The 19,240-nt window shown below is 34.9% G+C and overlaps 1 protein-coding gene across 4 annotated transcripts in view; it reads right to left on the bottom strand.

The window, feature by feature from the left end:
- Positions 1 to 608: 608 nt before the first annotated feature.
- Positions 609 to 19,240, bottom strand: part of DIAPH3 (diaphanous related formin 3) — a 202,269-nt gene continuing 183,637 nt past the window's right edge. For 3 of the 4 annotated variants that reach the window (XM_015632078.2, XM_015632087.2, XM_033514434.1), the window contains one exon: positions 609 to 2,106. In XM_015632078.2, coding sequence (XP_015487564.1) covers positions 1,850 to 2,106 — 257 coding nt within the window. In that variant the 3' untranslated portion in view covers positions 609 to 1,849. Of the gene's footprint in view, positions 2,107 to 13,247; positions 13,317 to 19,240 lie in introns of all 4 variants that reach the window. The other variant, XM_015632106.3, reaches the window with a different exon arrangement.

Genomic DNA, 19,240 nt, shown 5'->3' with positions numbered 1-19,240 from the left:
TAAGTCAAAGTTTACAGTGTTCATGAAAATAATTTGTACTTCCACTTCGTATTTGATCCTCCTAATACTTAAGAGATGGCCCTCTACTTTTAGCTCTTTTATTTTAGCACATGGCTCTCTACTTTTAGCCTTTTTATTTTAGCACATCCTCAGCAACTGAAGAGATCCAGTGAACTGCTAACTTTTATTCCCCTTGAACAGACATTTTCTTTGTGTTTGAAATGTCATTTTATGTAGTCAATCATACTGGACTTTTTAGATAGTAATTTTTACTGCATCCTGTAAATAGGGGTAGTAAGTCTTAATACTGAAGGTGCAGACCTTAGTGGAACAACTATCAGTCACTATATTTCAAATTATACATTCAAGATATAGCTCAGGTTCCCAAAGGTGTCTCTGTATGACAGCTGTGCCCATTGTTTGCAAGGGGAGCTGAAGAAATGTCTGTCTGACAGTCCTTCTCTGACTTGTGTTTATACCTCTCTCTTTTCAGCAAAGGTGGGAAATGTAATTAGTGTATAATGACAGCTACAACAGTCCCAGAAACTGGAGATTGATTCCCACGATGGCTGAACACCCCCCTATGCCATGTGTATAATCAGGCCCAGTTTTCAAGTTCTAATTAACTTTATTAATGTTTAGTGCAGGAAGTACAAAGGCAACTTAAACAAGGACATAAAAAGCACTGGAGCATTGAAACACTGGTTTCATGTAACTGACTCTTATTGAAAGACATATTTTTCAGCATTTTGTAAGAAAAATAAAGTAATTTAGAAGAAAGACATTAGATTCTTAATACACTCTTATAATAAGGAAGCTTTAAATAATAGAGAAAAGAGACTAACAATAGCTCCCTACTTGGTAACATTGGTAGCAACTGTTTCTCATGTGCAATTAATAAATATGATAGCCAACATGCAACACTGTACAGTGACAGTGGGATAAAAGAGATGCAATCACTTGTAAGACTCCTGTTGTGCCAGTAAGTAAGACTTTATGGGCTACTGGAAAATGAGTTTGTGAAAAACCAATAGAAAAAATCTTCCCCATTACATGTTCCTTTTATAGAAACATATTAATTCCCATGTGAAAAGATAAAATATTACACTGGTAAATTACTGTGAAGACATTTTCCCCCACTGTAGACACAATTGCAAAACCTTGCAATCAAAGAAATTGTATATATTATTTTGATATAATAATCATAATAACCTTAAAAGCAGAGATATATTAATTACACATAAAGTACATTACTTGCATAGATTTTTTGTTTACTGCCCATGGATTAACACTTGGTAAATACATCTATAATTCCGCAAGATTTGGTGCTCTTTGATGAGCTCAAACTGAAATATGGTTGATACTGTATATTACTGTAATTGCAAAAGACACTATAATGACACATTTTTGGTGCTTTAGCCTCTTAAATATAGAAATTACAGTAGAAAATATAAGAATAACTTTTCTGTTATTTATTGACCCTATTCCCAGGCATGATGATTTAACAGTACATAAAAGATATTCCTATTTTCAGAAGCACTCAAAACAGATGGTTAGCAGCCTGAACACTAAAAGGATTGTGCTTTGGAACAATTTAGTATTTATTTTCTTCTGATACTTTTCATATGCTTAAGTAAAAACATATAATAAAAAATCATCTTGCAGTTATGCAAAACTATAGTACTGTCCTGTATAGACTTGCAAGCAAAGTTTAGAAGCAGATCATTCTTCCACAGAGAAGTAAGAAACTCAGAAGTATGTAACTTCAAAAATAGAAAATGACTGTTTCTTTAAATATGTAGTGTAGGCTATTGTTTTTAACTTTTATTTAATCTGTTATATGATTATTCTATAATGCTCGCAGTCTTGCCAAGAGAGCTTCTACTTCTGGAATGGCTTCTCCCTTTGAAGGGGACCTCATAGGATCTATTTTCTTTTCTTTGCCACCTTCTCCATGACATGCTTCCTTTCTTCCAACAGCCTTGTTCAACACCTTAGAACTTGTTTCCACATCATATGTAACTTCTTTGGTGACTGGGCTTCTTGTCGAGTTTAAACTGATACTGTGGTGCGAACATGCCTTCTCTGGCTGTCCTTTCTGGTTCTCTGCAGAAGACAAATCAAACAAATCTTGTTTCACTATTAAAATACTCAGTTTCAATATTCTGTAATATAAAAAGACCTCTTGATCAGACAAATTTTACATGCAGATGATGTACAGCAAGGAGTAATGATTGCCAAGGAGGCAAGACAAAATATATTATCACTTCAAAAGCAGTGGACTTGGTCCCTTGGAAGTGATACAGACTTTACATGTCTTCATTAGATTAACATCCATATTTCTTACAAAATCACGGATATAGCCTGACAGGATCCTCCCTTCCTACTGGAGTCAGAGGCACCTAGCACTTCTCAGTGTCTTATAAGATTTTACCTTGTTAATTAAACTTCCTATATATTTTTTAATTGTTCACATTTTAAAATGTTTTTAAAAATCTATTTTAATTTAATTATCCATTTTAATACCTTTTCTTTTCTTTGTGAACTTTTAGGCAGCTAAGTAATTTCAAGAAATTGCATAATTCACTATTTTTTGCTAAACATCACTGGAATTGCCTGTCACACAAAGTTGCACTCAGTTAATATCCAGGCAGGAGTTTTGCAGGTTTGGCATGTATTAATAGACAGATATCTTTTTCTGTCATTCCCTACCCCCCTTCCAGATCAAGTGACTGTTTTCCAAACCAGCATATGAGTAGTTTCTCTCATAGATCTCCAACTTTTTTAAAACAGGCCTACTCAATATTCATGTAACCTTGAGCAAGGCTTGAAAATGCCTTCAACACACTTGACATGACATTTAAAGTTTTTTGGTTATTCGCTGAAAGATGTTCCATCATCCCAATAGTAATGACTTTGGAGCACAGGCAGTCACTCATGACAGTGTGTTTTATGTGAGTGCTGAAAATTCCTACCGAAAACAGCTTGTACATTAAAAGGCAGCTGCTGAAGATATTTACTGCACTGTCATTCCCTGACCAGGGGCTCTTAGTGATGGATGAGGATTTTACACACTTTCTTGGACAATCTCAGCAAATTTTGTAAGTACGATCACCTTTTGGGAAGTGGAGGAAAAGAAATACCTCCTTTCTATCATCTTTTAAATCAGATAAACAATTCTTAATTAAAATTTCTTAAGACAAACTTGACACTTAGCTGAAAAACGTAATTTTTTTTTTACACTACGGAAAATAATTTAACCTTGAATATGCAGCAGCACAGTGTCCCTGAATCACAGGAGGCCAATGACTGGTTATGAACATATCTTTATAATTATATGTAATAAACCTGTCATATATAATGAAAATATCCCTTGTATGTGCACCCTTAAATATCCCATTCTACTTAAATGTTTATGCTTATTGATTCTGAACACATATTTGCAAGTTGATAAAAGCATGCAACCTGTGTCAAGATACAAACTACCAGCTGCACCACAGGTCTTTCTGTTTACATTCATCTAGAGGCAGCAGGAAAAATATAAAATATAAAAATATAAAATGTTTAAAAATCAACACTTTTATGTATAAGAAAACACACTGTTATATCATCTGAGATGAAGCACAGTTGTTGGATTTTAAAAAAGTCTAAAAGAAATTAGGCACTGAAAGTAAGCTTCTCAAATGTACCAACAACCAAATTTTAACTACTTTGCACTTCAGCAGACTTTACTCCAAAATGTGAGGGTGAATTAGGTGTAGTGAACTAGACTGTATAACAGACATGGGGAACTCTTATGAACCAAGGCCTCTAAGTAAAATCCAGCAGTAAAATCTCCCAGCTTCTCATAGTGTACACAGGGCAGAGTAGAGTACCTTAGAGTGAAATTCACAACTGCAGCCTAAGCATGGAACTCTTGCAAGCTAGCTATTAGTAAGTAGTAGCTCATGACATCTATCCAAACTCTTTTACCACTTTGAAACTCAGTAACTAATTGAGGCTTTCACTTAAGTTTGTCCCATAAATTGCTGCCTACAATCTGGAATTGCTGTGTAGCAATAGGACAGAGTAAAGCTGAAGACAGCCATGTCTTTTTTCCCCTTTAAAACAACAGCAATTGTGAATTTCTGGGCATATACTAATAAGTACAATATTTAATTTGAATGACCAGCATTTCTCTTCACTCTGAAGAGTCCTGCAACAATGAAAAATGGCATTAGGAAACTGCCTTAAATTGTGTTTAGTTAATGTGAGTAGTTCTTGCTTCATCTCATTTGCAATGATAATGTCAAAATTCACTACAAAAATCACAAAGTCTCACGGTAGTGATTAGCAGCATTCCTTAATAATGAGAACACTTTGGTCTCACATTTTATCTAAATCCAGTATTATCATCTTGTTATTTCAGCTGTTTTCTAAATCAGGTGACATCTTTACTGCTTATGTTCTTCACTCAAGGAGGAACTTCTCCACAGAGCATTTCTATGCCTAAGTGCAAGTCCAGTATTAGCAGATGTGGAGGTAGATAGTTCCCTGCTTAGCAAACTGGTTATTGTGAATTTCATTCAGAAACACTGAACTTTGCTAGGCCTGGCTCAGAAAGCATACAAATTTACTTACAGCCCTAGATTTCACTTTAGTAAATGTGCATGTAAAGAATTAACACTGTATTACTTAAGGTATCTGTGCTGCTCAAGGCATTCTTATCAGAGCAAAAGATGACTTCTCTTTAGATCAAAGTGTAAAGTCAGTTAGGCACTATCAAGGTAAAAAGTCTCACTAATTCCTCAATATTTTATTTTAAGACAACAGAAACTAATTTGTGTTAAATCCAAACTCTTAAGCACTCTATACTGCTTCACACACTGATTCAAAATGCACATGCATTGGTGATTTGATACCACATCCATTCTACTACCTTGACATGGGATTGTAACCTTACCTCCCTCAAATCCTGTGCTATAGTGGTGAAACCAAAGAAGTTAATTTTCAGCCTGTCATTGTCAGGTGGTCTAAAAAAACTAGTGCATCTTGCTTGTGAATTCAGAACTATATGGCTGGTAACTGCTGTAGGTTAGCACACAGCTTTGACCACAGCTGTGGAAAAACCGGACTTGGCTCCATATGATGAAGGCTATAAAGCATATAGTTATCTACTTGCAAGAAAAGCCAGAAGTCAAGAGTTAACTGACAAAGTACAATAAACAGCCATTAATTTACTGCTATTAGACATTAAAACCTTGAACAACCAGGGTAATGAAGTTCTGGAATTCACATGCAATAGGAAGAAACCATAACCAGTTATAAGCAGGAATTTAATGTTTCTGAAGACAGTATTTGATATGGCTGCCCAAACAGCCAGGACATGGCTTAGTGACATTGGCCACCTATGTTTCCAGAAAAAAAAGAACACAGAGAAAATCCACAAACCATACAGGTATTAACAGACTTTTCCTAGAATGCTTTGAACCATTACATCATAGACATACATAAATTTGTTTTGTGCTTTTGACAATAAACTATATTTGAAACAAATTATGTATATACACAATGCATTGGTTCAAATACACTTCTAAAGAACTGAATAGAATTAAACACACAGAAGGTTAAACAAAAGCTACTCATGGCAAGGCACTTCTGCATGAATTCACGCTAAGAAGAAAGCTTACGTTTCCGGAGACGCACTATTTGTCCACCTACTGTAGCAAGGTGCACCTTCCAGCAGTAGCAAGACGAAAAGAAATCAGATATTAAAAATCACTGGATAAAGACAGAACTTAATAATTTCCTGTATATACTGGAAGTAGTTGAGACAAGTTTCTCAAGTGACTATTTGGTCACTTTCAATAATCGAAATTTGTCATTCACCTGTATCGCAACAATCACTATGCACATGACAAAGCAAAAAAACCTAATAATTTTTAATTCATTATCAAGTTTTCTAAAGGCTCAGGTGGTAACCCATAATAGTTTTGACTTTACTGGTAGTGAATGCTCCCAGGCACGGGTCAGGAAGAGATCACATTGTACACTATGAAAGTCTCAGTGTCCAGATTCCATAATATGTAAATATTTTCTTCCCTTTGTTCAATATTGAAGTTTTGTGGGTCCTCCAGACCTATTCAAATGCAGTTTTTGCAGATATTAATTGCTTGAACATTGCTGTTAATCAAAAGCATTCCAAAGCCATATTCACAAAACCTACAGCCAAATAGTTACTATCATCTAGACACAAGACTTTTAACAGCAATGCTCAGGAAATTCAGTTGACAGAAAATTGTGCTTACTATAGCTGTCCACAGTTTAAATGATGTCCTAACACAGAACAACTTATAATGGTATGCTTATAACCTAGTAAAAGATACATCATATTCAGAAAAAGGAAAATGTGCACTAGCATCTGAACAAAAATAAATAAATAAATCAGTAGTATGAGACCTGCCTGCTGTGAACTTTGGGAAGCAAAATATGATCAGTTGGAGATTTTAAAATCCTACACAATAGTGTTATATATTACCTTTAATAGAGAACAAAAATGATTGCAAGAGACTCACTAAAGTCAAGATAGATTTTTTTAAAAGAACTAATAAATATTTAATATTAAAAAAAATGTTTAAAAGCTTTATTTCATCACACAGTTTCTCAGTAAAAGTCTTGATACCAAGGACATATTTTGGCTTTATGTAAATACTTATATACTGATTGAAAAATAAAGTTGCAAATACAATAAGGAGAACAGCATTTTGTGGCATTATGTGCTCATATTACAGTCATACATCTCAATGTAGGGCATGACAAAACAGTAACATAAAAAGAACAATTGCAGTTACAACCTCATTACATCTCTTACCAAGTTAACAGGGAAAAATGTTCAAAAACCCAGTGGAATATTTGTGATCTCGCTGACTTGTGCTCCACATGCTGCATCATATTCCTGAAGCTAGGTCTATGCCAACATTTTCCATAGCCCACCCATACATTATTGGCAATGCAAATTATTTTTACATTTTAAGTCATGACTTGTCATTTAAGTCATGTTCCAGACAATACTCTGAAGGAATGTCCCCATGCCAAAGGGCTTTAGCTTGGAAAAAGTAACAGCCCTACCAATAATTCTTGCCACTGGCTTTCCAGTTTGGTGGCATGGTTTTTCTCTGGTTCCTCATCCCTGATGTATGGAACTGAAATTCTCAAAAAGCTACACCATGCTGATGCCATGCTCATGTGTTTTCCCAGCAAAACATCAGAGAAAAGAACACGTATTTTTAACAGCTGTGTTTGCCATGTGCTAATTCTGGATGCAGCTGTAGAGCATTCCCACAAGCTGAAATGCTTGACACAACCAAGTCGCTGTCTGGAAGTCCTGTCCATTTCTCAGAAATTTCACTGACCACATCATCATATATGTTCCAGTGCAACCTTAACAAGCTGTACTTAGACAATGGTCACATACTACGGATGTTGTGGGGATACCAGGGTATATCCTCATATGTTTCATCTAAATAAACAGATTCCAAACTCTTGGCTTCTTATTATCAAAAATGCCACAAAGAAAATAATTAATTTATGTTTTCCTCTCAATTTGGAAACTACAGTCTTGTTTCCTGCACCAACCCCTATTAGAGCCCCAGACACAGGTCAGTTGCGAGCCCCAAGATTTTTCAGGCACCCAATTTTCTTTAATTTTTACAGCCCAAAGTTGGCCTTCTGAAATCCATTCTGAGACTTTAGCCCTGGTGTGAGAATATAACAAGATTTTGTTATACTTCTCAAAGCCTGCCTTATCCCTCAGAACCAGCATTTAGATATAATATTATAATATTTAGACTGCTATAGCTAGAAGGTCCATCCATATTACATAAGATCATGCATAAAAAATGGGATAGCTCCTTTCTGGATGGTTTAATGGAAAATATTTTAAATACTTTTTATTGATTTCATGTTTTCTCAACAATATCTCTGACTGACAAGGGTAGGCTTGAGGAATATCCCTGGTAAAAGGAGCACTGTGTTGTTATTACTTATTTCAGTTTGAACCTGCAGCTCCAGCCCTAACACATAAAGGAGTGTGAGCTGTACTCAAAAGATCTTTGCTTGATAAGTAATTTCTTACATCTTTGTATTTCATACTAAATGCTCACAACTCTACTAATCTTAAGCAGACAACTCATGAGACTGAGCAACAAGAGCTACTGATATTTGGAACAATTTTTCTTTAAACTACGCACATTTCATTTGATAGTTGCTCCTGTTCTTGAGTGTTGAAATCAGAAAGTGTGAAACACAAGGAAGAAACACTATCAGTAAGCTCAATTTTGGTGAGACAGTTTTCAGAAATAGTGAATATAGGGGGTTTATATGTGTTTTAATGGCAAGAAGTGAGTATATCAGCCCACAGTGTGACTAATACAGAGTATTTATAGGAACTAAATTTCAAAGACAGTCAATTACAAACCGTGAGCAAACTAATTTTTGACAAGAGGAACTCTGCTGGACCAGCTCCCTTTTACTTGGCCCTAAAGAAAAGCTTTTAAAAATTCTTTTAATCCCTTTCCTATCAATATCTTCTCAAAGACTACTTTAACTTCCTGCTGATCACTCCATTCAAACTTTTACCTATCCTTTCCAAAGACACTTTGCAATAGCAATGAATTGGAATCAATTTCTCTGTTTAAACTAATATATTCTCACTTCTGATAAGACAATGACCTTTTTTTACAAGAAATGCAACTTTCGCTTACTGGGATTTTAACAAAAGTCTTGAGTACCTTTCAAGATGATAAGAGAACAAGAGTGTGGATCAAGATGCTGACAGAAATCACTGAAGGTCAGTGAGAGAAGAAACCTCTACAATTGTCTAAGATGGCTACATCAGACTTAGGAGTTTGGCATCCTTCCTATTTCACCCTGAATTTCAGTTGATTTCCTGTGTTTTTTCATGCATTTTTCCTCAAAAGATGGCACATTTGGCAGTTTCTAGGAAAACTGAAAAATGGAAATTTCAAAAAAAGAAATCTGCTTTGTGGTCATTAATGATTTTTGGAGCACATGGTTTGAAACATTCTTGAAAAACTAAATTTTAAGTCTCTCAATTTCAAAATGGACAGATCATAAGTCATAACTTTAGTATTAATAACAAATATATTACTCTTCTTATTTACATCAGGCAAAGGGGGTTAAAAGGTAAATATTTATTTACATGAATACCAGTGGCATGGGGTCTTCAGACCCCAGTGAGCAGAAACAATCCACAGCCTAGGTGTTTATAGGACTTCTCTCAAGGTACAAATAGGACAAACATCAACTTTTTCTCTTCTTTAAGTCAAGAAACAACCAGAAAATTACAATAATAAAACTGGAAGTTAACATATTTAGAATATTTTAAATTCCTGGAATTCCTGGAACATGGTTTATTATTTGTTATTTTGTTCACAAGTATATTGCAGTTTGCATTCCAAGTTGTATTTAGAGTTAACATTCAAAAATGATGACTGTCTAAGTTGGTGACCTGTGACAATATATACAGAGGTATGTAGTCTAAAGCTACCCTCTTCAGCTGATGATAATTAAAATAGATCACACATACTAAAGTGTCTTCAAGCAGTAGACACATTTAGTCCCCAAACCTGTCTGCAAACCAGCTACCTATAGATGAATACTGCTTTCAAGGTGCACTTTGATAAAAAAAACTTCAGGAATATGCATAAAGACTGCTGCTATCAAAGGAAAGCCACTGGCAGATGCAATGGGGAATGATAAGCAACATGCTGATGAACATAACTGAAATGGAAAAGAAACACACGATTTTGTCTTCTTTTACCAGCTGTTGAGGAAAAACACAGTAGGAGGCCTCCTACCTCTGGAAAATAAAACCCACAACAAATCCAAACAACAAAGCAAATCTTAAAGGCTGACCTTATATTTATGAGATTCTACTCACTGCAATTCTAAATGTTGTTGTTGCTTCTGTTCAGTATTTTCTATTTAGCATACACATTGAAAAAAAACCCCAGACAAACAAGCAAAACCCACAAACCCTCACAAAAACCATGCGCCAGCCCTGGAGAGGTTCAAGGCAAGGATGGATGAGGTTCTGAGAAACTTGATCTAGTGAGTGGTGTCTGTATCCATGGTGTGGGTGTTGGAATTAGATGACCTTTAAGGCCAATTCTGACACAAACAATTCTACAATTTTATGTACTGTCCTGGGGTGACTTTACGATGCTTGTATCCCCAATCATCTGTTCTGTTTATGCTGGATGTTAAGTTCTGCACCTCTAAGACTGGTTCTGAGAGTGAAGGGGGGAAGAAGAAGCTGCAGTTTTTTTTCAGAAGCGGCGTTCACTGCCCCGCACGCTGCTGTGGCCTGTGCTGTCTGCAGCACGGACAGACAGAGGGACAGAGCTCTCCTGTGCTGTTAGTTTTTAGCCAGCTGAGGCAGAGAAGTTCCCCAGATTGTGGCTTTTCTTTTCCTTGGAACTGTTCAAACTGCTCTGGACTGAAATCCCAGACAAAGCCCAGGAGCTCAGGCCTGTGGCCCACGGGGCCTGGGCCTCAGCACTTTTCAGCGCTGGAGGGACTGATAAGGGACTGAGCGAGCCGAGCTACGCCCCACGGCAAGGACTTTCTGAATTTGCCATCTCTTCAGAACAGCGAGAGGTTCCATTGTTTATTATTCATTTTTCCATGTTTGCGAGTACTTTGCCTGTTAAATAAACAGTTTTTTCCACTTTTCTTGAAGGAGATTTATGTGTCCCAAACTGGTAGGGCAAGGGGCCACTTGAAATTGCTTTCTAGAGGAACACCTTTGGAGGTTTCCTCCCAGATTTTCCCTAAACCTGAACATGTATCTATGTCTAGTAATTGCCTTAAAAATTTAAAATTTAACACCATTATTATTATTTCTATTATTATTATAGAACTACTACTCTTAATATGAAATGTTTACAAGACATTCCCTAGCTATCCAGTTGCTGCTACAAATCTTATGTAATTTTTATATCTTTTTTTTATCTCAAACTTCCATTGCCAAGTTTACATCAGCATTCAGAGTACTGGTAGGTTGAACTGCTTTAAGTTTGAATACAAATACTTTGCAGTATCAGACCAAACCAACAAGAAAAACTATCTTTCATCTCTATCAATATATTATATTTCATAACTCTCATCATCTGTTGCTCTTGTCTCCTAAGGAATCAAACCAGTTTTAAGCTAGAGGGAGAACTACAGAGTCTTGGAAATACTTGTGGGAATAGCATAAAGAGGAGAGGCTAGAGCTGAAAGTAAATTAGGTGGGTATTAGTTTTAACAGTTGAATAGAAACACAATCCCCTCACATTGCTCTAAGAGGTGCAAGACCAATGTCCTGGGGCAGCTCTTGCCCACACAGGTCACAGTCACAGTGGGCCATCATTTGCTATTATTCAAAATATTGCAAGAATAACGTATTCTAATTTTAAATGTTTTTAAGAGGTCTCTGGAAGAAAAGCAACAGAGAGCACTACATGCTGTTACTGCTATGACAGGCAAGAGTGTAGTGATTTACTAACCTGGACAAGTATTTATGAGAACTCTGAATTCTAATCTGTGCTTTTTAATAGCATGGGTGCTTTTTAAAAGGACAGAAGCAGACCTGACTGTGAAGTTTAACTTATGTAAACTAACATCCAAGATTGCCTTCATGAATAGACTGGATGGAAGTGGAATGAAGCTGAATCATCTTAGTTCATGTAACTTTCATATTATTATTATGGTACTTACTTTCCTCTGACAAAGCTCTGCAGAAAATAATTGACAGCATGCTAACAAGCAGTTGAAACCATGGAGCAAGAAACAGTACATATTCAAGAAGATCCTCTTGCAAAAGTAAAATTGGGAAATAAAGGCAGAGGAAAAGTGATTAATCTCTCCCTCATTCTACAAGGTTGTATATTCCTTTGACAATTCTCCTCTCTCTCCTTATATGATGCTCTAATTAAAGTTATGCGCTTTTACTTAATTATTCCCTCTCTTTAGGATGGAGTGTAATTTGGCCCTGTTCATGTGTGGAGAGAGATGGTATATATGGTTTCTACTCTGCACATAATCCAGCCATATGTATATTTGACATCACCAACTGTACTGTGCAAGTGTGACAAACTGCTCTGAAAGGGACACTGATTTCAAAAGTCTCTGAAAGAATTATTATTTAAAAATGGCTTTTACTGACTCCTCCAAATCCCAGTGAATTATCACAAGACAAATATAAGCTACATTATCATGGGTAATTAATCCAGTCATTGTGAATTCAAAATGCTGTATTTAACTTCACTAATGGTATGCACTTTTCATGCAATGAACATATTTACTGCCCTTTATCTGACCAGTTATACTCTTAGCAGACACTTTGGTATGCTAAAAACAAGAGAAGCTAACTGTAGCAAAGTTAAAAGTTAATCTTATTGTGTACAGGTTTTTTTCTTTAAATATCCAAAAATTTAAAATGCAACACACCTTTGCACATACAGAAAAAAAATCTCTCTCTCTCATGGAGGAACTTAAAATATTACACAGAATATGAAAAACAGAATAACTGAAAACTTGAACCCCTTATGCTCACTGAGAAAACAAGGCAGGAGGCAGTAAGACCTCCCAAGCCATGGAAACAGGATTCTTAAACATAGACTTGTTTTTCCTTTGTCTATTTTGACTTATGAAGCAGTCTTGCAAATACGTTTAGCTCAAAAGGTGATATTAAAAACAAATGGTTAGAGATCATCGTGGTATATTAATTATGCAAAAGAACCCAAACCGAATTCAATCAGAAACAGAAGACTCCAAATAGGAAAAATTGTGTCTCTCTCTCACTCTTTTTTTTAATTTTTTTTTTTTTTTTGACAGAGACGGTTAAGAAAACATTTATGGTAATGTCAGAGCATCTGCTGATTACAGTCAAAGCTGCAGGACGCCAGTATTAAACCACTGAACCATCTTGACAGCTTCTGGGTACTTGAATTTCATTCTAATAATAAATTGCTGTGAAATTTACACAAATTGGAAAATTAGCCAGAAAATATTTACAAAGACTATAGGTAAGAACATATAAAGCGGATATCAAATTGATTTGCATCTGAAAAAAACAGGGCTAAAATAAATGTTTGGCACTCAGACACTTCTGAGCTGCATTTAATTGGTAAATATCTAAAAGACTAAGTGCTTTAAGAACAGAATATAATTTTATCATTCATTTCCTAATGATTTTGACCTACCTCTTTTGTCGGAATTGTTAGCAAGCTTGTTTGTTTAACATAAACACAGATGAGCCATTTGAACACAGCCTGCAACATTTAAAATCAATTTTTAATTCCTGACACCTGAGGATTCCACACAGAACAATATACTTCATTGTAAAGCTTTAATTGATGCATCTATGTGCTGCAAAGGGTGATTACTTGAATAATAAGTATGAGACTTGTGATCTGGTTGCTAAGCAAATGTGAGAAAGAGGAAAAAGTCCAAGAAACGATGTAACAATGAATCAAGGTGCGATGACAGGATAATTATTCTGTGAACTGTCATGTTGAAGGACTCTCAGAACATTGACCTGCACTTGATCACACATCAGAAGATTGCCTGAGGGGTAATTAAAATAATAATACACAAGTTCAGTCCCTCCCAAAGAAAAAAACATACACTTATTTCTCTGTAGCATGCATGGTCAAATACATTCTCATGTTAAATGTAATGCTTGAACAGTGCAAGAATTCAGAGAACACCACATTACAGCAAAGACCACTGAAGTTTATCTGAATTAGCATGAATGCTTTTCTTTCTTCAATTGCTTTGGGCATTCAACTAAATATTATTCTTCCTATGACACATAAAAGCATAAAAATCTGTGAAGGGGTTTTCTGAAGGAAGTTGAGAAAAATGTAATCCTTTCAAAATATGCTTATGGTTGTAAGGAAACATGTTCAAAAAGAACTTTTCCTCCTTTCCCTGAGATTTCATTGCTGAGCATGACATTGATTGCCCAGAAATCTCCTCAGTTTTCCCCTCCATTATTCCATATGTAACTGAAGAAACTAGAAGACAGCCAGGAGAAGTTCTGTGGATACTCTTCAAAATTTAAGACCACTCAAAAAACTTGAAAATAGTTTTTTAGGACACAAGGTACACACACAGTTTTATGAGCTCATAAATTCATTCAGGCTAGAATGTCTATAGGTTGCTCTCAGTCATACACAGGCACAATTGCCACACATTTCTTACAAAGAAAATGCTTTTACTCCCATCATATTCTAAAGAGACAATAAAAACACTTTTGGGAAACACAATATACATAATAACTATTAAAATGACATTTCTTTGTGTATCAGCTATATTCTGTAAACTCATTTCTAGCTCACCAATTAAGTTAGTCACTCATACTAAACATATCAGAGATATATTCTTAAATCTTTTCTAGCACCTTCATTACTGCTCATTTCCAGAGAAATGCTACACCTGAGTAGCTTTAAATGCTAAGGAAAAAACACAAATGCTACTGAAAAAAAATCTCACAATATTCAACAGTTCACTGTGATCTTAGGAAAATTTATTTAAATGAAAATGTCGTTCGTGTTAGTATTAATTTAAAAGCAACATCGTATACAAAAATATAATTTTCAGTTTTGTGTAATAAAATAATACCACATACAATTGGTATTATTATCTAGATTATCAATGTTAGCCAGCAGTGTTAAGAATAACAATTCAGCTGGCTTCAAGGAGACTTGTAAAAATTTTGCAGCAAGAAGAGCAGCCTACATATTTATGTATTTTTATTTCAGAGACATAACTGAGGACAACTTTGGGGAAGGGAGTGTGAAGGGAGAATGTCCTCGATGTCTAAGAAATCAGTTATGGTACTCGATAATTTATCTCACATCTCTTAAAATCCTTTTCTGCTGATCTTACTAGCCAAACAGATTTTTTCCAGAAATTAAGCTTAAAATCAGGACAGTTTAAATAAGATGAAGCAGATGTATAAATTTATAACTCTTTGGTTATATAACAGAATTCAGCTTAAAGCAAAAAGTTCAATTTCATTTGGGTAGATGAATTTCTTTTTTTTTTTTTTTTTTGTGGTAATGAGTGCTTTGAAATATTCTGTTACATTTAAAACAATAAACTACAAGTTTAGCTGGCCTTATTACAATTGCAATTATGAAATAGATATAACTCACTGACTATGGATACACATGTATTGCAAGTTCAGAAAGAAACCTCTTTTCTTCGATGTTATATAAGATTGTAACAAGAGCATGCGAAGTCCTGTGCGTCCTTGTGCCTGACCAAAGGCCCTTGATCCCAGTGTGAGATTAAGTGGACCGAATGAATTTGTGCTGGTTGCCTCAGGCTCCCTTCACATTCAGTGAGGAGGAACAAGCACTTAAACTGTGCTTCATTTCACCCTAATGTGGATATTTTAAACAGGTAAAGAGAGCACACACTGCAGATATCGAAAAGTAACTTCTGTATCTGGTAGCTCTAGGCTTTTGACTACAGCAAAGTCTGTATAAAAGGTGGATTTCCTATTCTGGACAGAGACAAGGGATTGTTGAGATGACGCATCCCCTTGTGAGGGAGGTCAGGGTGCAGATTTGGTGATTTTAAGGCCTGATAGACTATTAAGTATACATCTCACCACTTGTTTAACAAAAGGAATAGAATTTCCCAAAGCTTTTTCTGGCTACATGTTTAATATAATTAAAATGAATTACAATTGTTATAGAGAGCAGTTTGGATATAAGCAGGGGAAGTCTGTTCAGTATGCAATATGCTGAAAAGAACTGTAGATTTGAAAGACACCATTACTAAGTATGCTGCTCAACCAACCATTCAACCTATCACCATTTTTTCCTTTTTAAATATCCTTCTTGTTCACTAACCTTTACCTCCAGTAGATATAGTTCTTAAGTTGTTTAGGCTCTTCTCTCTGACAGATTTGTGATACCCTAGCTTTTATATAGCTTTGCAAGTTTCTGACAAGCTTGAAACATATTCTGGATTTAAACATCAGCCTATAAAATAAACTATTTCTACTTCTGCATTGGTACATGGAATCCTACCCTTCAGGTGAAAATGATCACTGCTTTAAACTGAAATTTGCTTATATTTAGTCCTGGCCATGTAAAACTTACAAAACTCTAGTTGTGTACATCTATATTTAAGAATTTCACATCCACAGAGGACTAAGTGTTTTAGTCTTTAGTGATTATACTTTGAATGGGAAGGCAACCCTGTGATTATTTGATACTGGTTCTGAGTGTACGCATTTTTGTTAAGATAGATTAGTAGGTGAAAGAATCAAAGTAACAGTGATTTGAGTTCCATGGAAGTGTTTTATGAATTCTCTTTCTAAAAAAACCAAGAAAACCCAAAAAAGCCAAAACACCCATATCACTGCTTTTTCAGAGTATGCACTAAGTTTAAAAAAAGGGATAAAAATAGTATGCAGTGACAAAAACTATAACAGCACCTACTTTAATTCATGTAGTTTCACTGCCATTCAAAATAAACAGTAAACAAAATATTTTCATTGGGCCTTATTTTATGCATGTATTACAGAATATTTGTCTCTTACTTGTACAACATACTAAATATTATGTTAAATTTTAATTATTCCATAAAGCATAAAGCTAAAGAACTAACAAAAAAAAGCATTAAGGTGTCAACATGGTAAAAAAAAAGGTTTAATAATAATAATAATAATAATAATAATAATAATAATAGTAGTAGTAGTAATAATGCTGCCAACACACAAAGCTATTTTTGGTATGAAACAAAAACATGCCATTACTTGAGACTCAATCATTTGAAAATACTGTTTTCATCAATCTTTTCATTGTTTAACAGACTTTAATATATATTCTATCAATTACCTATGCCATCAGAATTATAATAAATTTTATTTTATAATTTTATTTTATTTATTTATTATTTTAAAATAGCATTTTCCTCATCAGCTTATGCACAGCTCCATAGTCACTGGTGCATATAGGAAGGACTGTGACACACAAAGTTTCAGCTGAAAGGTATTTCAAAATTAGGAGACAACTCATTTATAGAAAAATCTATTTGTGGGTGGCTGAGGTTGTGTACTAATTACACAAAATACAGAATTTCTGAGAGCAATACAAAGTGTGGAATGTTATCTATGGATCCTATGTACCCACTAGTGCTGTATTTCACTATAATGAAATCATTGTAGAGCGTGGTAGTCCTGGTGCAGAATCATTATGCCTGACTCTGCAGAACAATAATGGCAAAGAGATTGCACTGTCAAGGGACTAGTCAAGGGAAAAAGGCAATCTTCAGAGCACAATTAAAAGCACATACTTTAGGTATCTATTGGCTTCTTTCGATTAGAGACAGAGCCTAGCTCAGATTAGTTTTAAACAGATAGCGAAGACAAGCACAAGAGATCCCACGTAATTAAGTGGAATATATCTACAGCTGAACATAAAGTTTATTTACCTGCTTTACATGTGTCCATACTTGTGTGAGAATTGCCAGCTTTGAACAGTAATTTCTCACCAACAGTCTTTAAAATATGTTTTTTTCAAACAGAAGTGGTGTAATTTGGAAAGAGAAGTAAGCTGAAATAGCTAAATAGAGTATATGAGAGATAGACACCTGTAAGAGCAGCACTGTGGGCAGCTGGCTGGCTGCAGAGGGTGCACTGTCATGACTTCCCAGCCAGAATGACTGGTAAAACTTGGACTGGGAGTCCTTACCTGCCTTGGGAAGACAATTCTGCTGTTCAAAGAACAGTGACTCTTGACTGCTTTAGGGGTGACGTGACCATCAGTAGGAAGAGACTGTACTTCTTGTCTGAGTTCAGTAACAATGGAGTCGTTTCAACTGCAAATCCTTCTTGAGGATTTTATTCTAAAGCAGGTCCTAATGAGATGATAGCTTGCTCTCTTGCTCTGGGACCTTTACCAATTCTAGTCTCTACCAACTGTTTTCCTTTTTGCTTTTAAATGGCATTTAAGTCTTCTTTAAGAGCACAGATTAGTAAGATAATTGTAATAAATTACTGCAAGATACAGTTAGTTTTATCTATTTATATAAAACATTGACTACATGTGATTATATGCATGTGATGAGATGAGAAAGCATCTTAGAAAGTACTGAGCACTTATGATGGATGTGAGAGTTTTGGAAAAATATTTTCAGCTGCACACAAGAGTGTGTAGGTAAATGATGGATAGGGAAAGGCAAGATAATCAAATTTATGATTGTTTAAGTCTAGGGCACAGAATAGCACTTGAATTCTGCGCACTTATTTGACTTGGATTAATGCAATCCACTAAATAGAACATTTAACAACAGGAAATGACATTAGAATGCTGGGTCCAATTTAAGAAACCACTCATTCACCTATACTTTCTGGGGAAGAAAAAAAAGAAAGTCGGAAAATGTTTGAAAAAAATTTCTCTGAAAAATATAAATTAAGAAATCACACTATAAACTCTTTGATATTTTTTATTTTTTAACTGATGATTATTTTTCTTTAAGTTTCATTAAATGTCCTTTATTATTACTGAAGCATGAGATTTTTTTATTGGATGAAATAGTATAAATCTAGATATAGAACTGGTTAAGCATTTTATTCTCAAAAACATTAATCACATTTTCTTGCAATATTCAAAAAAGTATAAATAAACTGTAAAAAATAGCTATAACCTGGTAAAGCAGAAAATTCAAAATAATGTGAAATCACCATTCCTGAAACTGTTTTTGCTTAAATGCAAAAAGTTGAAGGTTAAAAAATTATACATGGGTCATCAAAGAAATATACAATCTCCATGAAGAAAACCACTCACTTTCTCAGCCAAAATTTAAAGACTTTTTAAATTAAGTCTTTGCGCAAAATGTTTCATTGAGTAATTGCCATAATATTTCACAAAATAACAATGAAATTCAACAGCTGAGAGAAGATAAATATTGTCACATTTCATTCTTACAGTTTGGAGGAAATTGTATTTTTATCTTTGTAGCTACTTTACTAACAGGTTTTACTCCCATAAATACGAAACATTACGTTTGTCCTCATTTGCAAATTTGGTCTTCAATGTTTAATATCCTGTGTCTGATAAATCGGAACTCAAACACACAATATTGTCCCTTTTGCTTCAGAGAAGCACTATTTTATAGCATAGTGCCTAGTATTATGACTGTGATACATTTATCACAATGCACTGGTAGCCAG

The sequence above is a fragment of the Parus major genome, chromosome 1 (assembly GCF_001522545.3).
Source record: "Parus major isolate Abel chromosome 1, Parus_major1.1, whole genome shotgun sequence".
In the NCBI taxonomy this organism is placed as follows: Eukaryota; Metazoa; Chordata; class Aves; order Passeriformes; family Paridae; genus Parus; species Parus major.
This window is presented reverse-complemented; position numbering and strand designations above follow the sequence as displayed.